The sequence below is a fragment of the Leucopleurus acutus genome (genome assembly GCF_964270905.1).
Source record: "Leucopleurus acutus genome assembly, chromosome: 1".
Taxonomy (NCBI): domain Eukaryota; kingdom Metazoa; phylum Chordata; class Mammalia; order Artiodactyla; family Delphinidae; genus Leucopleurus; species Leucopleurus acutus.
In genome coordinates this window covers 63,029,412-63,055,498 of record NC_139142.1, presented here as the reverse complement: position 1 = coordinate 63,055,498, position 26,087 = coordinate 63,029,412, and the positions used below count along the sequence as shown (strand labels likewise).

The window sequence follows — 26,087 nt, the reverse complement described above, 5'->3', positions numbered from 1 at the left end:
ATTTCATAATGTATGTAAGTCAAATCATTATGCTGTACACCTTAAACTTATACAGGGCTGTATGTCAATTATATTGCAATAAAATTGGAAGAAAAAACAAAGTATGTCTCTTATAAACAGCATTTTTGATAGGGTTGAATTTAAATATTTTATTTTGCTATTGTTTTATATTTATCCAAAAAAATTTTTTTTGGTTCCTCTGTTCCTACTTTCATGTTCTTTTGGGTTAATTTAATTTTTAAAAATATTTCATTGAATTCTTCTGTTGGCTTTTTATCTATGCCTTTTCTGTATTATTTTTAAATATGTGAGTTGGGATTATAATATGAATCTTTAACCTAGTCCACTTAGAGTTTAGATTACACCATTTCACATAAAATGTAGGAACCTTGTAGCAGTAGAATTCCATTTACCAAACACTTCCTGATTTTTATGCTATTGTTGTCATATATATCACACCTGCATGTTTGATTTATCTTTGATTTATCCTGCTTTGTATTTTGTTTGTATTTATCCTGCTTCGAGTCTGCTCTGCGTCTTAGATAAGTTATATTTTTCATCAAATTTTGGCCATTATTCAGATTCCCTTTTCTATTTTCTCTTTCCTCTCCATCCTCTCCTTTTAGACTCGAATGACACATATGTTGGTCTGTTTGGTATTGTCCCACAGGTTACTAAGGCTTTATCTTTTTCTTTCAATCTTTTTTCCTTCAGTTGCATAATTTCTGTTGCTCCGTCATTTGTGTTCACTGACTCTTACTTTTCCCATCCCTAATCTGTAATGTCCACCCTGTGAATATTTTATTCCACATGTGTGCCTTTTGGCTCTAGAATGTTCATTTTTATAGTTTCCATTTTCTGTTTTTTTCCTTTCTTTCCATTCATTATAACTATATTTTCCTTTAAATTCTTAAATCTATTTATAGTAGCTACTTTAAATTTCTTGCCTGCTAACTCCAGCATCTGGACCTGGATTGATTTCTGTTGACTTTCTTCTCTCTTGACTGTGGGTCACATTTTCTTATTTCCTCTCATGTTTATTATTTTTTAAGTTGTATGTTGGACATTGTGAGGGGCATCTTGCAAAGGCTCTGGATTCCATTATCTTCCTCTGGAGGTTATTGATTTTCTGCTTTACCAGACTGTTAAACTTGGTTAGACTTAGAGACTCCAGACTCTGCCACTCTTGCAGTGGATAATAATTGAAATCTTTGTTCGAGTCTTTTAAGTCTTTCATCTGTTGTTTTTTTTGCTGGGCTCCTTGGAGTCTCCTCCACGCATGTACAGATCAAGAGTTAGCCAAGGATTTGGGCAGATTTATACACAGATTTTTGCAGTTCCCTCTTTTCTAGCATTCTTTCTGTAACTTCCCAGCCTCTCTGGCAGCCTCAAACTCTTCTGATTTCTCAAACCAGTCAGTCTGTGGCTTTCTGCTTGATTTCCAGCTGCCCCTGCCAACCATGCTGACTAGAGAGTGCCCTCTGGCAAAAAGCCACATACAGGCAAATTTCTCCTGCTGCAGTTCACTTATTATCTGGTTATCTGTAAATAGATAACAAACCACCACAAATGTAGTGGCATTAAACAGAAACAGTCGCCTATTATTATTATTATGATTATATCATCTCATGGTTCTAGGGTTTGACTAAACTGAGTTGTGTGATTTTTGCTTGGTCCTTCTACTGTTGTAATCAAATGAAGGCTAAGGTCATCTTGAAATCTCCCTCACTCTCTAGATCTGATGGTTGGTGTTGGCTTTTGGCCGGGACTCAGTTCGACTGTCAGGTAGAACACCTGTACATGACCCATGACCTCTGCCTGGTTTTTAATGATGGTTGGGTTCAAAGAGCAGACATCCTAAGAGGGAGAGCCAGATGGAAGCTGTATTGCCTTTTAATACCCAGCCTTGGAAGTCACAGAGTGTCACTTCTGCCACACTCATTCATTGAGGCAGTCACAAAGAAAAGCCTCTATTCAAGAGAAGGGAGTTAGACTCTACCTTTTGAGGGGGGAGGAGTGTCAAAGAATTTTCAGACATGTTTTAAAACCATCAAACCTTCTTTCATATGTTTTGTGCCCTCCAATTTCTGCTTGCTTTTGGTCATTCTCTAGCACCTTCAAATAGTTATTTTTTATATAGAAAATACTATATTATCTGGTACTCCATTACAGACTACTCCATCTCATTACCAGGAGTGGAGCTCCCTCTCCTCCTTTTCTTCCATCCATAGCACTCATCACATTTGACATTTAATATAGTAACTTGTTTATTTTGTGTCTCCTTCCATTAAAGTACAAGCTCCATTAAGTTGGGCTTTTGTCTCTTTGGTAACTGCTGGGCACATAGGTGGTCAACAAATTTTTTTTCCCCAGAAGTTAAATATAGCAAGCACATTGCTGTTTATTCCTTCATCTTTTCTAATATTGAAAAGCCTTGTTATATCCAATTTTTACTTATGAGCCTAGCAAAAAATATGTTACATGTCTCATTGTCACCACTGCAATAAAATTACAGTGATGGAAGCGAAACCTGTGTCTCAGTGTAGCCACATTAACAATTTATGGACACCATGAACAACAGTGCCCATTTTCAATAGAATGAGGCTTTCAACAAATGTTTGTTGAATGAATGAATGAATTTTCAACTCTTCACAATAGCCATAAGTAACCAAATCCTCTTGATGACAAGAGAGGAGTACAAGTTATAGAGTCTTGTTTTTTCAACATGGTTGCACTGATAGACTGGCATATCTGAGATTCGCTTCTCCTTGGCTTATAGAACAGGGCATAGAGATTTTGACATTTTATTCTCATCTGACTACCATGTGTGTCAGTGTAGCAGACTAGATAACTGGTTACAGATCAAATGAAATACCATGTGAAGTACTTTGTGAAGTGTAAAACACTATGAGATTATAAGATGTATCAGATAATTACATGCAGTTGTATCTATTAGGCTGGTCTTTTCAGATTTCATTTTGAAAGCATCTGTGTGTGTGTGTATTTTTAAGGGATGAATATTTTGACTTACCAGAACAATAATGAAAGTCATAGCAGTGTGTTTATAATAAAGACCTTACTAGGTTCTTATTAATATTTTATCTGACTTTTCTTTTTTAGGAACTTAAGAGATTTCAGGACTTTGTAAAATACCATCCTCCTTTTGATATTGTCATTGATGGGCTCAATGTTGCCAAAATGTTTCCTAAAGCTCGTGAATCTCAAGTTGTAAGTACAAGTTTTATTTTGTTACTCCAAATCTCTAGAAATATTTATTGTACCCATTTGTGGTCTTCCTTGGGTCTCTTAGTTTCCCATTTTACCTTCCTCTAAAAATAAGTTCCCAAAAGTGACCAACCAGTCATCTAAGATTCAGTGTTTTCATCTCTGGCAAGTAAGTGGCTCTTACAGGCAGGGCAAGCGTGAGAGATTAAAAAGTCTATGTAATAAAGGGCCAGTTCAGCCCTTTTTGTGTAACCTTTAGTTAACCTTCTCCTAGGTCTCTACTCTTTGGGGTTACTCTATCTTGTCCCTGTGGATCACATCCCTCCATTTGAAATTTATCAACATATACTATTAAGAGATATTAATCATAACTCACATTTGTGTTTTTCTAAACATACTATGTTCATAAATTAACCTAAGCAGTTCTTTTTTTTGTAAGGTAATTGTTTGTTCTGTCAATTTCTAAGTATCCTAGTAGTTTCTAATAGGAATATCATGATTTTTTATAGCACTAGTGAGCAATTATTTTAATCCCCATTTTTACAGATTAGAAAATTAGAAAATTAAGGTCAATTTTGTTCAGTAAATCCTTAGAAAGCAGTCATAGCATCAAAAGTTGATTGTAGAGAGTTCCTGGGTTTCAGACTTGTGGCTCTTATTCCTGGCAATCTATGGCCATTCATCTGTAGTTAAACTATTATTTCTTAAAAATTACTGCCAACTTAAAAGCTTTTTCTCAGAGTTGCTACTAGTCCAATTTGACCATTTGTACTCAAAAAAGCTTACAGCTACTAAAAAAGGACAAGGTAGATTTATAGAAAATTTTGTGTATGCCTTTCCTTTACATTTGTGCCTACATTCTTATGGTCAAGTATGTACTTTTTCTCCTTTATTATTAAAAAACACAAAAGTAAGTTGAAAATATTTCTATCTCTTAGGTACCTGAAGGGCCCTTTGAAGCAGTAACATTGACAAAAGCAAAGCCAGAATAGGAAGTATGAAATTATTATCACTAATGCATGGTACAGCTCAGAATCAGAAGAGTTCATTCCCATCTAAACTGTGAGAATGAGAAGTTTCCTATTTGTTTACCTTCTATTTGACTTTCAGCTTCACACAAAGCACTAAAAATTGGCTTGCCAGAAATATATAGCCCAAATGGGAATAACTTATGCAGGTACCATGTTGAAGATGATGTAGTAAACACATTCCCTGGCATTGTGGGAGAAAAATGTGCACATTTTTTTTTTTTTTTTTTGCGGTACACGGGCCTCTCACTGTTGTGGCCTCTCCCATTGTGGAGCACAGGCTCCGGACACACAGGCTCAGCGGCCATGGCTCACGGGCCCAGCCGCTCCGCAGCATGTGGGATCTTCCCAGACCGGGGCACGAACCCGTGTCCCCTGCATCGGCAGGCGGACTCTCAACCACTGCGCCACCAGGGAAGCCCAAAATGTGCACATTTTTAAAGATTTTAGCAGATTTTGGCAGAGAGGCAGAGATCAAATGATGGGCCAGGGAAATCATAGGCATCTGCCACTACTTTTAGCTTTTACTCTTAAAATAATTTAATGTAAGCCATAGTTTATGTGACAAGTAATTGTTATTACCCAGCTTTTCAGAGCACTGTTATGTGTGGTAGTGCACTGGCATTATATGTGGGAAATCTCAGCTTGGAGACTCAGAGATGCCACCTGAATAGCATTTAATAGCATTTTAAATAACTTTAAAGTAGCATTTTAGTTTAGAAATTAAGAATGGGCATTCTGGAACCAGACTTTTTATATTCAATCTACCACTTTTAATTGCTTTCATAGTTTGAGCAAGTTATTTAACCTATCTGTGCCTTAGTTTCCCAATCTGTAAAATAGGCATAATAATAGTACCCATCTCTTAAAGATGTAGTGAAGAATACTTGGCACATACTAAGTACCTAATAGGTGTAACTATTATTGTGATTACTATTCAAAGTAACTTCGCAAATGGAACCGTAATTCTTGCTTTTAGCAAACCCGTTTGGCAGTTTAAGATTTTCTCCTGTTGTGTCATCCATGTCAATGGAGCTAAAAGAAAATACAAATCTCTGCCTTAGTATTAAATTTAGTATTACTGTTTGACTCTAGGTGAGGTACTCAAACAATACTTGATTGAAAATTGAAGCCAGTACCATCAAAAACTTAAGAAAAATTTAAAATTTGATTTTAAGAAATGTTATTTTCTTATGATTATAAAAGTAAGGCCTGGGCTTCCCTGGTGGCGCAGTGGTTGAGAGTCCGCCTGCTGATGCAGGGGATGTGGGTTCGTGCCCCGGTCTGGGAAGATCCCACATGCCGCGGAGTGGCTGGGTCCATGAGCCATGGCCGCTGAGCCTGCGCGTCCGGAGCCTGTGCTCCGTGGCGGGAGAGGCCACGACAGTGAGAGGCCCGTGTACCACAAAAAAAAAAGAAAAAAAAAAGTAAGTTCTGTTCCTTGTAGAAAATTTGGAAGTTACAGAAAAGAAAATCATATATAATCCTAACATTCAACAATAATCACTGTCAATGTTTTATTTCCTTGCTGTATTTTTCTATTTTTTTTTTTACCTAATTGGGCTCCAACTGTGTAAATAATTATATATCTATATTTTAATTTACAGTTGTTGAAAGCTCTCAGTAAAAATGAAATTATAAAAAGAATAGGAGAAATCATGTACTTTTTAAAAATATTTGAGATGGAAGGACGTTTGAAGCATATATAAAATTCAGGAACCCTAATGGGAGGAATAGAGAAATTTGTTAGATAGTAAAAAATACTATTAACATTGTTTAAAAATAAAAACAGGGCTTCCCTGGTGGCGCAGTGGTTGAGAGTCCGCCTACCGATGCAGGGGACACGGGTTCGTGCCCCGGTCTAGGAAGATCCCACATGCCACAGAGCGGCTGGGCCCGTGAGCCATGGCCGCTGAGCCTGTGCGTCCGGAGCCTGTGCTCCGCAAGGGGAGAGGCCACAACAGTGAGAGGCCCGCGTACCACCAAAAAAAAAAATAATAAAAATAAAAAAATAAAAACAAACTGAAAAAAATTGTTTACAATACATGTGACAAAGGACTAATTTCGTGACTGTACCAAGGTCTCTATAAGCCTATAAGAAAAAGATGAACCATGCAGTAGAAAAGTGGCTTAACCCTATTCATAATTCTAGTTATGCAAATTAAAATGTTTGTCTTCCAGACTGGCAGAGATTTAAAAGTTGGTAGTATCCAGTATTTTGAATGGTTTGGAGAGGTAGAGAAGAGGGTATCAGTACAATGTTTTTTTGGTGGGTGATTTGGCAATAACTTTGGATGCCTAAAAGGTTTGAAATTCTACTCTTAGAAACGAATATATTCACATTACTATATAAAGTTATGTGTCCAAATATGTTAGTTACAGCATTGTTTGTAAGCAGAAAAGTGTAATCAACCTAAATATCTGTCAACTTAGGACTTGATATATGTTGAAACATCTATTTTAAATGAATGAGGGAGATCTGTATGTACTGATGTGGAACGATACCCAAAGTTAAGTGTAAGAAAAAAGTTGAAGAGCAACAAACTGAATATGGCCCCACTTGTGTTAAAAGCAAACCAAAGGATTACCCATATATAAATGTTTGTTAGGTAAGTTTGTATCTGACTAGAAAATTTCTAGAAATTACACAAAAAAACTTAACAATAGTTAACTTTAGGAGTTGGGGATAGAGTATAAGACAATAAGAGGATTTTACTTGTTCATTTATGTTTTTAAAATTTTCTTTACAATGAGTATATATTACTTTAAAATTAAAAAAAATCACCATCAGGAAAAGTAAAAAGGCATTCTTGGTAAATATTCTAAAATAACTGTATCTTATGGATTACCACAATTTTTTAATCATTTCCCTGTTGTTGGGCATATTAGATTGTTTCTCATTTTTCACCATGGTAAATAATGCTTGGAAGAAGATCTCTGTGCACGTTTCAGATGATTTCCTGAGAATGGATTCCCAGAAATAGAACTCTTGAGTCAAAGGGTAAGGATATTTTTAAAGGTCTCACTACATATTGCCAAATTGCTTTCCAAAATGAGTGTAGCAATTTATACTCCCACCAACAGTGTATAAAAGTGCCCAAATACAACACATTTCTTCAAAGTTGCTTATTACATGATTGCCTCAATTATTTAGTTGCATTTGTGCCATGAATCTGCTATGTGAAAAGCGCTGGACAGTTTTAACCCAGATTTCTTAGATCAAACATTTCTAAAATTTGTAAACAAAGTTTAATAAAATAACCCAGAAAGGAAATATTCTTGAACTTCTTATTTGTCCGCTTTCTCTCTCTCCCTTTTTTTTTTTAACATCTCTATTGAAGTATAATTGCTTTACAATGGTGTGTTAGTTTCTGCTGTATCACAAAGTGAATCAGCTGTACATATACATATATCCCCATATCCCCTCCCTCTCGCGTCTCCCTCCCACCCTCCCTATCCCACCCATCTAGGTGGTCACAAAGCACCGAGCTGATATCCCTGTGCTATGCGGTTGCTTCCCACTAGCTATCTGTTTTACATTTGGTAGTGTACACATGTCCATGCCACTCTCTCACTTTGTCCCAGCTAACCCTTCCCCCTCCCCATGTCCTCAGATCCATTCTCTATGTCTGTGTCTTTATTCCTGTCCTGCCCCTAGGTTCTTCAGAACCATTTTTTTTCTTTTTTATCCATATATATGGGTTAGCATATAGTATTTGTTTTTCTCTTTCTGACTTCACTCTTTATGACACACTCTAGGTCCATCCATCTCACTACAAATAACTCAATTTCGTTTCTGTTTATGGCTGAGTAATATTCCATTATATATATGTGCCACATCTTCTTTATCCATTCATCCGTCAACGGACACTTAGGTTGCTTCCATGTCCTGGCTATTGTAAATAGAGCTGCAGTGAACATTGTGGTACATGACTCTTTTTGAATTATGGTTTTCTCAGGGTATATGCCCAGTAGTGGGATTGCTGGGTCATATGGTAGTTCTATTTGTAGTTTTTTAAGGAACCTCCATACTGTTCTCCATAGTGGCTGTATCAGTTTACATTCCCACCATCAGTGCAAGAGGGTTCCCTTTTCTCCACACCCACTCCAGCATTTATTGTTGGCAGACTTTTTGACAATGGCCATTCTGACTGGTGTGAGGTGATACCTCAATGTAGTTTTGATTTGCATTTCTCTAATGATTAGTGATGTTGAGCATCCTTTCATATGTTTGTTGGCAATCTGTATATCTTCTTTGGAGAAATGTCTATTTAGGTGTTCTGCCCATTTTTGGATTGGGTTGTTTGTTTTTTTGATATTGAGCTGCATGAGCTGCTTGTATATTTCAGAGATTAATCCTTTGTCAGTTGCTTCATTTGCAAATATTTTCTCCCATTCTGAGGGTTGTCTTTTTGTCTTCTTTATGGTTTTCTTTCTTTTAAGTATCATTAGGTTCCATTTGTTTATTTTTGTTTTTATTTCCATTTCTCTAAGAGGTGGGTCAAAAAGGATCATGCTGTGATTTATGTCATAGAGTGCTCTGCCTATGTTTTCCTGTAAGTTTTATAGTGTCTGACCTTACATTTAGGTCTTTATTCCATTTTGAGTTTATTTTTGTGTATGGTGTTAGAGAGTGTTCTAATTTCATTCTTTTACATGTAGCTGTCCAGTCTTCCCAGCACCACTTATTGAAGAGGCTGTCTTTTCTCCATTGTGCATTCTTGCCTCCTTTATCATAGATAAGGTGACCATATGTGCGTGGGTTTATCTCTGGGCTTTCCATCCTGTTCCATTGATCTGTATTTCTGTTTTTGTGTCAGTACCATACTGTCTTGTTTAGTGTAGCTTTGCAGTATAGTCTGAAGTCAGGGAGCCTGATTCCTCCAGCTCCGTTTTTCTTTCTCAAGATTGCTTTGGCTATTCCGGTTCTTTTGTGTTTCCATTCAAATTGTGAAATTTTTTGTTCAGGTTCTGTGAAAAATACCATTGGTAGTTTGATAGGGATTGCACTGAATCTGTAGATTGCTTTGCATAATATAGTCATTTTCACAATGTTGATTCTTTCAATCCAAGAACATGGTATATCTCTCCATCTGTTTATATCGTCTTTAATTTCTTTCATTGATGTCTTATAGTTTTCTGTATACAGGTCTTTTGTCTCCTTAGGTAGGTTTATTCCTAGGTATTTTATTCTTTTTGTTGCAATGGTACATGGGAGTGTTTCCTTAATTTCTCTTTCAGATTTTTCATCAGTAGAGTATAGGAATGCAAGAGATTTCTGTGCATTAATTTTGTAACCTGCTACTTTACCAAATTCATTGCTTAGCTCTAGTAGTTTTCTGGTAGCATCTTTAGGATTCTCCATGTATAGTATCATGTCATCTGCAAACAATGACAGCTCTACTTCTTCTTTTCCAATTTGGATTCCTTTTATTTGTTTTTCTTCTCTGATTGCTGTGGCTAAAACTTCCAAAACTATGTTGAATAATAGTGGTGAGAGTGGACAACCTTGTTTGGGGTTTTTTTTTGGGGGGGGGTACACGGGCCTCTCACTGTTGTGGTCTCTCCTGTTGCGGAGCACAGGCTCTGGATGTGCAGGCTCAGTGGCCACGGCCCATGGGCCTAGCCGCTCTGCAACATGTGGGATCTTCCCGGACCGGGGCACGAACCCGTGTCCCCTGCATCGGCAGGTGGACTCTCAACCACTGTGCCACCAGGGAAGCCCAACTTTGTTTGTTTTTGATCTTAGTGGAAATGGTTTCAGTTTTTCACCATTGAGAACAATGCTGGCTGTGGGTTTGTCATATGGCCTTTATTATGTTGAGGTAAGTTCCCTGTATGCCTACTTTCTGGCGGGTTTTTATCATAAATGGGTGTTGAATTTTGTCGTAAGCTTTTTCTGCATCTATTGAGATGATCATATGGTTTTTCTCCTTCAATTTGTTAATATAGTTATCACATTGATTGATTTGCGTATATATTGAAGAATCCTTGCATTCCTGGGGTAAACCCCACCTGATCGTGGTGTATGATCCTTTTAATGTGCTGTTTGATTCTGTTTGCTAGTATTTTCTCTCTCTTAATACAGTTGCCTTTAAGTGTGCACAAAGGAAAGATTAGGAATCTTAGTTCTAGAGTTTTTCATCTTTGTGTGAAGAAGTTTCCAGGTTTTCTTCTGTGGAATAATGTACAGGTTTTTATGTTTTTTCCATGGACCCTCTACATAATATGTGACAAATTCTTCTTGGTCCTTTTCTATTAATGGTCAATTATGTATCCAGCATTGTCCTCTGTAAGTTCATAAATTAGAAAAGACCATTTTTACATTCATTATTTAGGGAGTACACCTTGATCACATATCTTGATCTCAGAGCCTATACAGTTTAGGGGTGATAGTGACTTAAGGAGCTAAAAATAAGTTCTGGTTGTGAACTTGTTTTCTCAATTTTCATATGCACTTTTTTATATTTTAATTTTTTTTGAAATCAGATTATGTCTTATAATTGGTGTCAGTAGAAACTTGCCAGTCACCTTGTAGAGTTGAGACTTACTGGTGGTTGTCATTGCCTGGGAATGTGCACATTTAGCTGTACACAGCTATGTCTGTTCATCCACTTGTGACCTCAGTTGAGTTAGTTGTATTGGCAGCTCCACACGTTGTTTAATTTTAACCTTAATCTTAACTTTAAATATTTGCTGAGGGTTTTCTAACCATGCAGTAAAAGGTGGTGGTAATTGACACATTTCTCAGAATAACGTACAGAATTTTAAAGCAAGGAGAGGTTGTTAAAACCGATTTTTGCAGAATGGCATCATTCATTGAAAGAAAAAGCAATAATCAAATATGAAATGCAGGCAAACCCCCAGTATTCTTCACTGTTTTTGCTGTTGGTCTTAAAAGTGATACAAAAGTAAAGGTGAAGAACACAGGTTCTCAGGAGAGTAGTATGTATGTTACATGTCATAGAGCGGCTATGGCCAAAAGTAATTCAGAAGAGCCTTTAACTCAGATATGAAGATTCCTATTTAAATGTTACTTGTGATTCTGAAAACATAAATACGGCATGGAACTATATGATTAATATATGATTTTGTTTGTTACTGAAAAAGAAAACTTTTTTGTTTTTTGCTTAAAAGTTATTACTAAATCCATGGCCATCTTGTAGTTTCTGGTGTCTTAATACCATTACAGGATATACTGAATGGAACTGGAGATTGTAAAGTCCCCGACTAGATTTCACTTTTGGCACAGTTTAGGATTTTGATCAAGTAATGTGTCATTTCTTTAGTACCTACATTGAGGTATAATTCATAAGCCATAATATTCATCCTTTTAAAGTGTACAGTTCAGTGAGTTTTAGTACAGTGGGCCCTCTGAATCTGCTGGTTGTGCATCTTCAGATATGGAAGGCCAAGTATGCCATTTTTGTACAAAGGACTTGAACATCCATGGCTTTTGGTATCTCCCAGGGGTTCTGGAACCAATCCCCACTGGATACTAAGGGACAACTGTATATTTACAGAGTTTTGCAATCATTATTGATATCAAATTCCAGAATATTTTTCATTCCCCTCAAAGTAACCCCATACCCTTTAGTGGTCACTCTCAATTCCTTTCTCCCCTTACCCTTGGTAACCACTAATCTATTTTCTGTCTTCATGGATTTACCTATTCTAGACATTTCATATTTTCACTTAGCATGCTTCCAAATTTCATCCATATTGTAGCATGAATCAGTGCTTCATTACTTTTTAAAAAATATTTATTTATTTATTTGGCTGTGTTGGGTCTTAGTTGCAGCACACAGGATCTTCATTGCAGCAATGGGCTTCTCTCTAGCTGTAGCACGCGGGCTCTAGAGCGCACGGGCTTAATTGCCCCGCAGCATGTGGGATCTTAGTTCCCTGACCAGGGATTGAACCCCCATCCCCTGCATTGGAAGGTGTATTCCTAACCACTGGACCACCAGGGAAGTCCTAGTACTTCATTACTTTTTATTGCTGAATAATGTTCCCTTGTATGGATATGCCACATTTTATTTATCTCTTCATTAGTTTGTGGAGATTTGGATTATTTCCACTTTTTGGCTATTAAGAATAATGCTACTGTGAACACTTCATGTACATGTTTTGTGTGAGCATGTTTTCAGTTCTCTTGGGTATATACCTAAGCAGTGGAATTTCCAGGTCATATGGTAGTTCTCTGTTTAACTTTTTAAGGAACTGCCAAACTTCCAAAGCATCTGCACCATTTTACATTTCCACCAGCAGTATATAAGATTCCAATTTCTCCACATCCTTACCAACACTTGTTATTACCAGTCTTTTTTATTATAGCTATCCTAGTAGGTATGAAATGGTATCTCATTGTAGTTTTGATTTGGTATATGATGTTGAGCATTTTTCATGTGCTTATTGGCCATTTATATATCTTCTTTGGAGAAATGTCTATTAAAATCCTTTGCTTATTTTTTAATAGCATTACTTGTCTTTTTATTGAGTTGTAATTTTTTCATGTATTCTGAATACTAGGGATTTATCAGGTATATGATTTGCAAATATTTTCTCCCATTTGGATTGTCTTTCCAGTCTCTTGATGGTATCCTTTGAAGCACAAAAGTTTTTAATTTTGATGAAGTCCAGTTTGTCTTTTTTTTTGCCTGCTGTTGGTGTCCTATCTAAAGAAATCATTGCCTGGGACTTCCCTGGTGTTCCAGTGGTTAAGACTCTGTGCTTCCACGCAGGGGGCTCGGGTTCAGTCCCTGGTTGGGAAACTAAGATCCCACATGCCATGCTGTGCAGTGTGCATGCATGCATCAATCAATCAATCGTTACCTAATCCAGGATTATGAAGATTTATGCCTATCTTTTCTTCTAAAGTTATATAGTTTTAGTTCTTGAATTTATAGTGTCTGCATTTTTTAAACATCTTTATTGTAGTAAAATTGTTTTACAATGATGTGTTAATTTCTGCTTTATAACAAAGTGAATCAGCTATACGTATACATATATCCCCATATCTCCTCCCTCTTGCATCTCCCTCCCACCCTCCCTATTCCACCCCTCTAGGTGGTCACAAAGCACGGAGCTGATCTCCCTGTGCTATGCGGTTGCTTCCCACTAGCTATCTATTTACATTTTAGTGTTTGCATTTTTAGGGAAACAATCTCTTTTTTTTTAATTGAAGTATAGTTGATTTATGATTTTGTGTTAGTTTCTGGTATATAGCTAAGTGATTCAGTTATATATGTATATATTCTTTTTCAGATTCTTTTCCATTGTAAGTTATCACAAGATATTCAATGTAGTTCCCTGTGCTGTACAGTAGGACCTTATTGTATATCTATTTTATATATAGTAGCTTGTATTTGCAAATCCCAGACTCCTAATTTATCCCCCGTCCCTCTTTGGTAACATAAGTTTGTTTTCTATGGCTGTGAGTCTGTTTCTGCTTTGTACATAAGTTCATTTGTATCATTTTTAAGATTCCACATATAAGTGATATCATATGATATTTGTCTTTGTCTGACTTAGTATGATAATCTCTAGATTCATCCATGTTGCTGCAAATGGCATTATTTCATTCTTTTTTGTGGCTGAGTAGTATTCCACTGTATATATACACACCACATCTTCTTTATCCATTCATCTGTCGATGGACACCTAGGTTGCTTCCATGTCTTGGCTATTGTAAATAGTGCTTCTGTGAACATTGGGGTACATGTATCTTTTCAATTTAGAGTTTTCTCCAGATGTATGCCCAGGAATGGGATTGCTGGATCATACGGTAACTCTATTTTCAGTTTTTTAAGGAACCTCCGTACTGTTTTCCATAGTGGCTGCACCAATTTATATTCCCACCAACAGTGTAGGAGGGTTCCCTTTTAAAGAAGCAATCTTCAGTAGATGGTAAACGAACATAATTTAGAGTATAGTGAGATTTAGACAGGACTAGGCTTGACCCTTTCTAATTCATCTGTTGAACCTTTAGTAAATCTGGGCAAAATAAGACTTGTTACTCACCTTTAGATGTTTTTCAAGTGTTAAGTGTATTCTGCTTTTCAAAAATATTTATTTGGGGCTTCCCTGGTGGCGCAGTGGTTGAGAGTCCGCCTGCCGATGCAGGGAACTCGGGTTCTTGCCCTGGTCTGGGAAGATCCCACATGCTGTGGAGCGGCTAGGCCCGTGAGCCATGGCCGCAGAGCCTGCGCGTCCGGAGCCTGTGCTCTGCAACGGGAGAGGCCACAACAGTGAGAGGCCCGCGTACAGCAAATATATATATATATATATATTTGGTTGCAGTTTTTCAGAAGAAGAAAGGTTTTGGTTTGTATTTGTATTTTTGAGAAGAGGGAAGGGTTCTGAGTGACTGGCAGGTTAATTATTGATATATAGCTTCCATTTTGAGAAGAACAGTTAGAGCATCTTAGCAGGGAATTACAATGTAGAATCAGTTGCTGTTTATTGAGCAACTGTTACATGCCAGATACTGTTTTAAGATGTGAGGGTATGTCTATAGGCTGATAAATGCTGTGAATGCTGGAACATGATTAGGCTGATGGTTATGTTATCTAAACAAGAAATTCATAGTATATTTTGCATTTTGTTGTCTATTGAGAGTGATTCTTGTGTTTGTGTATGATTCTTTTCTTAAAAATTTACTTGGAATGTAAAAATGGAGAATAATGTTTACCCAAAATACATGGGATAAGAATTTTTTTTAAAAGATTTTAAGTATTGCAAAATGGTTTTGTAACATTCAGTTCTCCAGAACATGTTGTAATTTGGGAGAAACAGTGACTAGATTAGAAAGTGTTAGGTATGAACCCTTGTACAGCCCTTGAGCCAGCCTTTATGTAGCACTTAGACTAACATTCCTTTTTCATTACCTGCAAGGTCTAGTGTTTTGGATTTTCTTGAATCTGATTTCTTTTCTTTTAATTTAATAAACTATGTTTTTGGAGCAGCATGGATTTTTTTATGAACAGCCATTTCTCAACAACATGTTATTTGGGCTCTTACAAATACTTCTGAGGAAAAGCACTGCATAATGAGAGGTAGAAACTAAATTGTATCCACATTTTTTTAAGCTCAAGTGAGTGAGTAATTGGCACCACCATCCTCCAAGGATTGTAACCTCAACTACTCTTTTTCACTAGCCCCACATCCAGTTGACTGACAAGTTTTAATGGTCATGATTCCCAAATATATCCTGTAATCTAATCACTTCTTTCTATCCCTATTAACATCATCTCTCACCTAAACTGCTAAGTGGCCTCCTTGCTTTTTCATCCTTGCCTCATTGACTTTGCAGGATACTTAGGATAAAATCCAAGTTCCTTATCATGGATTATAGTAATTTTCATCATCTGATCTTTACCTCTGTTTTCAGCCTCATCTCTGGTTTTTTTCTCTTTGCCTTTCACTGAATTATAGACACACTAGAAATTTTCCTGTTCCTCAGACATTCCAAACTTGTTCCTTCCTCAAGATTTTTGTACTTGGTATTCCTTCAGCCTTTAATATGTTTCCTTCTTCAAACAGTTGGATCATTATCAGCATCTCAAAGATCTTCCCTGATTCTTCTAAAGTAACCCCACTCTGCTCACCTAACCTATGCCTGTATTTTCAGTTACAACAACCTTATTTGTTTCTATGGTGGATTAAAAATGGCCACAGTTTCTTTTCAGTTTCTCTCATCATGAGATGGAGTCTGTTTCCTCATCTCTTGAATCTGGGGTTGCCTTATGACTTGCCTTTTGAATGTAGCAGAAGTGACATGTGGGACTTGGGCTCAGAAGGCCATGCAGCTATGCTGTTACTCATTAGGAACTACACCTTATGAATAAGCCAAGGTTAGTCTCATTGAGGAGGAGATGCCACATGGAGAGAGGGGGGGGGTGGGGGGAGAGAGAGAGAACTCAGCCTTCCCAACTAAGGCTCCTGATGTGTGCGTAAAGTCATCTGGGACTGACAACCTCCAGGCAGCCTGCCAAATGATTGTGAGCACATGAATGAGCCTAGCCTATACCACATGGAACAGAATAACATCCAGCTGAGCCCAACCCAAATTGCCAACCCATAGTATTGTGAGAAAGTAAGAAATTTTTTCTTTTTTCTTTTTTTTGCTGTACGTGCGCCTCTCACTGCTGTGGCGTCTCCTGCTGCGGAGCACAGGCTCCGGACGCGCAGGCCCAGAGGCCATGGCTCACAGGCCCAACCGCTCCGCAGCATGTGGGATCCTCTCAGACTGGGACACGAACCCGTGTCCCCTGCATCGGCATGCGGACTCTCAACCACTGCGCCAGCAGGGAAGCCCAGTAAGAGATTATTTTAATCCAAGTTTTTGAGTGATATATCACACAGCAGTAGATAACTGATTTAATTCCTTCATAGCACTTAGTATCTATAATTACCTATACATTTCTCTGTTAACTTTGTTACTGTCCTCCATTACAATGCAAATGCCCTGAGATTGAAGATCTTGTGTACCTTGCTTGCTGTTTTATCCTCAGCACTGAGAAAAGGGCCTTGAACATCGTAAGTGCTCAGGAGATGCTTAGTGAATGACTGAAAGAATGAACAAATGGATATACAGTAGTTCATATAACCTGTTAGAAATAACTTATCTGCTTTTCAGGATTAACTGAAAACTTCTTGAGTTTTATTCTTGGCAGCTTACTTCACGCAGTAGCTATGTGACCTAGGCTAAGTTACTTAACCTCCTGGTTCCTATGTGATGATTAAATGAGCTAATCCTTGAAAAGCACTATTGCAGTGCCTGGCACATAGTCCAGTAAATGCAAAAGAAAGGGCTTCCCTGGTGGCGCAGTGGTTAAGAATCCCCCTGCCAATGCAGGGGACACGGGTTCGAGCCCTGGTCCAGGAAGATCCCACATGCCGCGGAACAACTAAGCCCATGCACCACAACTACTGAGCCTGCGCTTTAGAGCCCGTGAGCCATAGCTACTGAGCCCACGTGCCACAACTACTGAAGCCTACGCACCTAGAGCCTGTGCTCCGCAACAAGAGAAGCCACTGCAATGAGAAGCCCACACACCGCAACGAAGAGTAGCCCCCGCTCGCTGCAACCAGGGAAAGCCCGTGCACAGCAATGAATACCCAACACAGCCAAAAAAATTTAAAAAAGAAAGGGAAGGAAAATGCAAAAGAAAAAAAACACAACAACCCTGTGAGTTCATTTAGTTGTCTGTGGTCTTAACTCTGTAGAAATAAAAGCATAGTAGTTTTTTATGATGTGTTTAGTCTCCTAATTTAAATAACTGACCATCTACTCTTGTAGTTTTTTCAGTTTGGGGTCTTCATGCTTTTTTTTATTTTAACATCTTTATTGGAGTATAATTGCTTTACAATGTTGTGTTAGTTTCTGCTGTATAACAAAGTGAATCAGCTATACATATACATATATCCCCATATCTCCTCCCTCTTGTGTCTCTCTCCCACCCTCCCTATCCCACCCCTCTAGGTGGTCACAAAGCACCGAGCTGATCTCCCTGTGCTATGTGGCTGCTTCCCATTAGCTATCTGTTTTACATTTGGTAGTGTATATATGTCCATGCCACTCTCTCACTTTGTCCCAGCTTACCCTTCCTCCTCCCCGTGTCCTCATTCATTCTTTTTGAACTGATGCTTAGAACCTAAACTTGAGTCTCTAAATAAATAGCTAACTTCTCTGTAGAGTAAGTAAATGAGAAATATATTAACAACATAGAGAAAACAAAAGACAGACTATATTAGTCAGGATAGGCTAGGTAATGCTGCAGAAATAAACTCAAAATTTCATTGGCTTAAAATGAATTATTTTTTTGTTCATGCTATATGTCCATTTTAGGTCATCTTTGTCATCACCATTCTCATTCCAGGACCCAGAATAACTTTCTGAAATATTGCCAGTCACTGTGGCAAAGGGAAAAGGGAAAGTGGTGAAGCACACACTGACCCAAAGCTTCTGCTCAGATATGATACCAGTTAATACAGGTTACATAGCTACACCTGAGTTCAGCAGCATAGGAAAGGCAGTCCTACCATGTGCCTGGAAGGAGAAAGAGGATTAGTATTTTTTAACAGCTCTGATGACTACCGCACTGAAGCTGGTGATGTCTTGCTTGTTAACAGTGGTCAAGTCCAGGAGTCAGAAATGAGTTTCATCATGTCAGTGCAAACTGTCTGTGCCTAGATTCCTTTTTTCAATATCAAATTCCTTCACTGTGGTTTTATGTGGAAAGAACTGATGCTTTTATTGATTGTTTTTCCCAGAATGATGAAGTAGGAATTCTAAAGTCTCCATAACTCATACTTTACACATACTTTCACAACTTTCATTTTTAGATGGATTTTTCTTTTGAGCCACCAAGTCATTATTAATAATGGGTGATGCGAGATTGCCTTGAGGGGACAGGGACAACATCCTAAGCTTTCACCCAGAAAACAAAGGGTATAAAGTAGAAAGCTTCTCATCCTGCATTTTCGCTCTTGTCATCTCCTCCCCGCCCCCCACCGGCACTCCCACTCCGACACACAGGCCTCCCCAGGAGTCAGTCCGTTTTTTTTTCCCCTTGCTCCTTTTGCAGGTTGCATTTGGGGTTTTCAGTTGTTCATAAGCTCCTCTAGTAGAGAGTGTACAGGGGGGAAAGTACATCATTTTAGTTAATTTTGCTAGCTGTTCAAAACTCTGTTCCCTATTTTTGTAGATAACTAAGAATTGGTTAAAATGACTTCCACAGAAAGAAAATTTATAATGTAATTTAAAAGAATTATGGCCAGACATCAGCACCTAATGCTTTCATTCTTACAGCATGCTTGGGGCATTGAATAGAAAGTAGTTTGGTAGAAGCACTGCAGAATTTGTTTTGATTGCCATCTCTTAGTTGGTTTTACTACAGTGAGAGAAAAATGGAGGAAGAAAGGGTATTAGCCATTAAAAGTCATTTGAAAAAAAAAAAAGAGAAAAAGAAAAAAAAAGTCATTTAGCAGTAGCATTTACTTGGCAGTGAGTTCTCATTTTTTTCCTGCCACCCAAGTTATTTTATTTCTTTCTGTTGATTTACACAACCTCTTGTAAATGTTTCAATACCATAAAGAACCTAAAATAAAATAAACTATGCTCGATGGGTTTTTTTGTGTTTGTAAATTCTGGGCATATTTTTTTTTGCCCAAACTATAGAAATATTTGGAGTTTGACACCAGCTGTACTTGAAATTATGTTTCAATAATGTTATGGTAGCAAGGAAACTCCTTACTATGTTTGCAAGGGCAAATGTTAGATTAAGTGAAATTTTTATTACACCTTCTTAACTTTTAATACTCTTCTCCATATAATTGTTTCTCGTGCTTAAAGACTAGCTCTTAAGGGCTCGCTTAAGAGGTAGAAGGTCTTGTAACTGGGTCTCAAAACTTGGGGGTCATGCTGCTTTTATCGCCTTCAAAGAAGGCTGTCCCCATGTCTACTCTGAGAAGGTGTTTGAGTAATCTTTTTCTTATATTGAAATCTACAATCAAAAACTTGTCATTGTTCCCAGTTTACTTTCATACATCTTGTTGATTACTAATGATTGGAAATAAGTGATTGGAGGTTATGTCTAAGCATTTTAATTTTAGTCAACTACTTATCAATAGTTTCTTTCCAGTGGATTTTTAAAAGTGGTTCTTTCAGTGTTTTTAAGGCTAGGGGTTACAGGAACAATTATTAATCCAGTTATTCCAGGTTAAACTCTAATCCAGGAAGGGACTTCATTTTTTACTTTCTAGAATTATATATATTTATGAGTACTTATTACCTTTCTTTAAAAAAAACACATATTTTTAAAGATAAGAAAATTTAAAATCTTTAAACTTAACCACTAGTGTTTCTGCTATACTTTAGAATATTGATTCTCAAACTTTAGTGTGCATCAGAATCACCTAGAGGGCTTGCTAAAACAGGATTTCTGGCCCTGCACCCAGAGTTCCTGATTCAGAAGGTCTGGGGTAGAGCTGAGAATTTACATTTCTTAAAAGTTCCTAGGTAATGCTGATGCTGCTGGTTTGGGGACCACGTTTTGAGAACCACTATTGCATAAAAACGTTTGCTCAGAAGTGTACTCATACTGCTTTACTAAAACAAGCAATTGTATAAGTCAAATACTCAAAACTATTAGAAGTCTAAATGATTCTTAGATTAGGAATCTATTTTTTAAACTAAATATATGAAACTCATTTTAAAGTACTAAAACCTGTTCCTAAGAATAATATACTTCTTCCACTTTCAGAATAGAAGTTTGTCATGTTTCCATAACCAACAGTTATGTTATCAAGTAGTTATATTAGCATTATGATGGTTAAAGTTACCTAGAGTATGACTTCTAAAAAACTGTTAAATAGCCCAAAGAGAATATGTTAAATGGAGAAAACCTGAGACTGAAAGTAATTATATGGCGTATCAAACCAATGGAATTGCATGTTTCTTTATAGTGCATCTGAAATAATCACCCAAATAAGTCACTGTTAGTATGTATTCAAAAGCCTGAAGATTTTTTTTTTTAATCAGTGGAAACCATAAACTTGGACTGTGAATCTTAAGGCAACTCATCTGGTGGCAGCATTTAAGTCCTATTTCATTTGGGTTCAGGAAGAGCTTATAAGAATTCTCTAATCTATAAGTTTATTACATGGGGGGGGGGGTAGACCTAATCTTGACTCCTTATGTTTATTTAAAATAGTTACATCTAGCTAGTCAAGGGTAACCCCCCCACCCCGCCAAATGACATAGGGAAATAAATAAGCATTAATGGATGATGCCAATCCAGAATTCACTGAAGAACACAAAAAATGGTTCTTGGGTTTTTTTCTTACTATTTAGCTTTCATGACATGATGTCAGGGAAGTCACATTGCCCTAGGTCAAATAATGCCAAACTGACTAGATGCTTCCTTCCATCCATGTGCCATTCCACCCATTTCACCTGCTTGACACTTGTAAGAGTTCTGTCTTGTCATGCCACTGCTGGAATAGTCTACACCACTCAGAATTATTCTTACATGTACCAATAGCTAATGAAATGAATGATCAGCTGTTGGATAAGTGGGTTTTTAGTAAAGTGATCAAAGAAGTAAGTAGAAAGACTTTGAAGGAAGTCAGGCAAAGTTTCTGTAATGAATTTGGCCTCATATCCTTTTCTTTCCAAATATCCCCAAAAGGTATACTCTGCGTAGTGTTTGAAACATTTTCCCAATTGCATTAGTCAACTGATTGGCTATCTTCAAACAGCATTGTTAGGAAAACAGCATTGCCAAGCTCCCGAATCTGTTTTCTCTCTGGCAAAATCTTAATGGCAAGTTGATCCTCCTCTTGATGTGTCACTGATAATTTTTGTGTGATAACTATTTAGGGTGTGTTGAGATTGTGAATCATTATTGTGTGTACTTTGCTTCTATGACGGTATTTCAAAATACGCTTCTCAGGAATGTGGTAGGTAGAGTGAAAGTATAATACTCACTTCAACTAAAAATTTTAAAAAATATTTGTTAAGTCTGACAAGCAGCAATTCCAGCGTGAGTAGTAAATTTACTTAAGCATGTTTTTGAATCTATATAAATTATTCTTACTTAATTATTATTACAATGGTACCACTTTATTCATCATTAATTTTGTGTTAAAATGCTTATTTTAAGATAAAATTTTCCTTTTAAAACAGTTTCTATTTCAGACCTACCTAATTAGCTATGTTTTTTAGCTTTTAAAAAAGAATGTTGTACCAGTAGGGAATTTTGTAGTGCCAGAAGTGAGGAAGTGCTTAAAAAAACACACAATTATGGAGGTATGTCAAAGGAACATGGGAGTGAACAGAAAGCTTGTAATTGCCAAAGGTAAACTAAGTGAACAGCAAAATAAAGTAATATTAGATTATAACCCAAAGTATAAAGTAAATATCCATGAGTTCATACTACTATAAATAAATGATTAAATAAATAACTAAGTGGGGGAGAACAGACACATTACTCGAGCAGAAGAATTCCAAATAATTAGTGTAAATACTCTGCCCCCAGAGAGGTGGAGCATAACTGCCCCCTCTTTAAGTGTGGGCTGCACACTGACTTCCTTCCAAAGATTACAGTATGAAAAGGGGGAAAAAAGAATAACTTCACAGTGGAGAAACTTGACAAACACTTCCTCAGCCAGATGATCAAAGTTAACATCAGCAGTGATAAGTCATGTTGATAGTGTCTACTTTTGCTATGATGTTGTGGGAGTGGCATTTTACCTCTGTGGTCTTCCTCCCCCAAACCTATGACCCCAGTCTAATCATGAGAAAAGCATCATATAAATCCCAGTTGGGGGACATTCTACATAATACCTGACCAGTACTCCTCAAAAAACTGTCAAGGTCATCAAAATCAAGGGAAGTTTGAGAAACTGTCACAGCCAAGAGGAGTCTAATGAGACATGACAACTAAATGTAATGTGGTATCCTGGATGGGATGCTATGACAGAAGAAGGACAGAAAGTGAAAACTAAGGGAATCTGAACAAAGTATGAGCTTTGGGTAATGATAATGTATCCATGCTGGTTCATTAATTGTGACAAATGTACCACACTAACAGAAGATATTGATGACACAGAAAACTAGGTACAGGGCACATGGGAACTCCCTGTACTATCTTTGTAGCTTTTTGCTAAATCTAAAACTATTCTAAAATAAAACCTTTTTCTTTGAAGAAAAAATGCTATCCCCTTTTTTGATTATTGAGGGTAATAAAAAGGAAAGGATAGTGTTTTTTCTACTATTACTCCATTTCTCAAAATCAAGTAATACTTGTTTCTGCCACATAGTATAACAGTTTTGCCCAGTCAGCTTTGGTTTTTTTTTCTTTTTTTTCCAGGGGTTAATCTTGTTTGTGGTTTGCCTGTTGTGGAAGATCAGCATGTATTTTGGATATTCTTTTTCCTCTTCTGCCTCCTTAGCAGTGGCGTAGGAAGGGTACAGGTCAAAGGAGAAACTGAAATAATAGCATAACTTGTTCAGAGCAGCTCTCCTATTCCTGTGTCTCAAGTAATCAAAAAGTGGTTGTTACCCAACTGATAACACTGGTTACCTCCAAAGGAAATAGTTATATAGATTGTTGGTTTTCATTATGATGCATTTGTGTAGTGTTAGAATTTTTTTAAATAATGAACTCATATTTCTTTTATAATCTGGAAAATAATCGGGGTTTATTTTTAGAGTCAGTGGAAATACAGAGAAAAGAACTTACCCTTTCTGTGGTTTGAAATGCTTTAGAACTTAAAACCTTTTTTCCACACTTGATACACTGAACACTTTTGGTTATTTTGCATCAATTTTGTTTAGCTCTACCTGTGTTTTTCACTAGTTTAGCTGTATTAGTGAAACGGACACATCTGCCCAATTATTTTATGTAACTGCAAGATTATATTTAGCATTTAAAGATTACTTGGAATTCTCTGATGATTGTCTCGTGTGTAAGATTTCTCTTTAGCAAGGTTATAAATATATTATAGGTAGAGATCACTTTTTATGTATTTCTCTTAAAAAGACATGCAGTTATTTTGGTGTGTTGCTGTAGAAGGAATAGGTAGGAATCTTTCCCACTGTTTCTTTGTTCTGCTGCTTTTCTGTGCTGTCCTGAGACTTGATTTCTTTCTTTTTTTATATCCATTGGGTTTTCTATTCTGTACCTGCTGAGCCTTACACCCTGAGATTACTTATCTTTTGTGTCCTTTTTCTCTCCTTTAATTCACCAACATAGACCTGTCAACTCAAGGAACCCCTTCTCCAGATTTTCATGGGATATGGCATGGTCTCAAAATGCGAGTGCCCCTGTGGCCACTAACCTGTGTGCTTTCCAGCTCCGGAAGGGAGCAGCTCCACTCTCTTTATCACCACACTGCCACTCCCCCCCACTCCCCCCTACCCCCCGCCCTCCCAAAACAAAAAAAGCTCTTGCTACCCATTTAGAAATTAAGATATTCTAAGTTTTAATAGCAGAAAGAATAAGTAAAACATTGATAGAGCTTTATTTACATTTATTTGTGTCACCTTAGAAACCATAAAATATGTCCTTTTGTCCTCTCCAAGTGTTTTTTTAAATTTAATTAATTAATTAATTAATTAATGGCTGTGTTGGGTCTTCATTGCTGTGCACGGGCTTTCTCTAGTTGTGGTGAGCTGGGGCTACTTTTCCTTGTGGTGCGTGGGCTTCTCGTTGCAGTGGCTTCTCTTGTCGCGGAGCATGGGCTCTAGGTGCACGGGCTCAGTAGTTGTGGCTCGTGGGCTCTAGAGTGCAGGCTCAGTAGTTGTGGCACACGGGCTTAGTTGCTTCACGGCATGTGGGATCTTCCCGGACCAGGGCTCGAATCCGTGTCTCCTGCATTGGCAGGTGGATTCTTAACCATTGTGCCACCAGGGAAGCCCCTCTCCATGTGTTCTTATTTTTATTTCAGTATAACATGCACAAAACAACCAAACATTTATTTTATATAACTCAAAACCAAAAGGGGTTTGTTTTAGTATAACATTTTGTTTGATGAAGTTTAAATACAGCATAGCCACTTTCTAATAAAATTGGTGTCTTATACAAATCAACAAAAATAAGCTTAATTATGCTTAATTATGCCCAAGATCAGTTCAACAAATGTTAAGTGACTGTATGTGGTTGTGGAAATGGCCATATGGCCTTTGCCCTTAGGAAACTTACAACCTAGAGGATGTGACAGATATATCTATCTATCTATCTATATCATAGATATATATATCACTCATATATATGTATATATATATGAGGGGAAATATTAACACCATAAATAAAGTATAGATAAGGAGATTAGGGAAAGGCTTCATGAACAAGGTGGCATTTGCTATGAATCTTCATCAGGCTGAGTTAGTGGAGAGGATGTTGTAAGCAGAGGCAATGATTTTAGCCATAAGTATTCAGAGGCAGAAAATAAAGACATACTTGAAGAATAGTAGGCCACTAATAGCTGGAGCATAGCTTACTTGTTTGGTATTAGTAGCTAGTAGTGCTTGTATGGTAGGGTGGTTGTGGCTATCGTTTGGAGTACCTGGAATACCATGTTGAAGAGTTAGAATTTTCTTTCAGTCATTCAGCAGCTAGTTTGGGGATACAGTGGTAAATAAAAACAGACATGACCCTTGCCCCCGTGGAGTTTATAGCCTGACATTAATATAATAATCATAGAAATACATGTAAAATTGCAGTTATGATAAGTGGTACCAAACAAACAACAAAAAAAGGTACATGGTGCTATGAAGGCATTTAAGAAAAAGAACTTGAGCTAGACAAGGAGATCAGGGAAAACTTCCTTGAAGAAATGGCAAGTGAGTTGAGATCAGAGGGATGAGTAGGCTTTAACTAAGTAAAGAAAGATAACAAAGAAGGATGGAAAGAGTGTTTTAGGTAGAGAGAAGAGCATGTGCAACGGCCTTTGGGGTAGGGTTAGGGGAGGAACATGGCACATATGAGGGACTGAAAGGTTGGGGTGGTAGGAGCCTAGGGGCCAGACCTTGTAGACTTTAAGGACTTGTGTCTTTATCCTAAGAGTGATAGGAAGCACGGAACTGACATAATCAGGCTCTCATTTTTGAAAGTAGAATTCTAGCTGTAGTGTGAAGAATGGATCTGTGATTTCCAGTCAACGTGGTTCCATAAATTCATACGTTGATGTACCACCTCTGCACCAAATACATACCAATGATAGATGAAATATAGAAACAGAAAACCAAAAAGATACATCCAACCCCCAAAACAAAACAAAACATTAGAAACATAAAATCTTGAGTAGAGCCAAAATCACAGGCTT

At 37.3% G+C, this 26,087-nt stretch overlaps 1 protein-coding gene across 1 annotated transcript in view; it reads left to right on the top strand.

Moving 5' to 3' along the window:
- PRORP (protein only RNase P catalytic subunit) overlaps positions 1-26,087 on the top strand; it is a 128,317-nt gene that overhangs the window by 51,395 nt on the left and 50,835 nt on the right. The window contains exon 5 of the mRNA XM_082844645.1: positions 3,121-3,228. Within this exon, the coding sequence (XP_082700771.1) occupies positions 3,121-3,228 (108 nt within the window). The remainder of the gene's footprint in view (positions 1-3,120; positions 3,229-26,087) is intronic.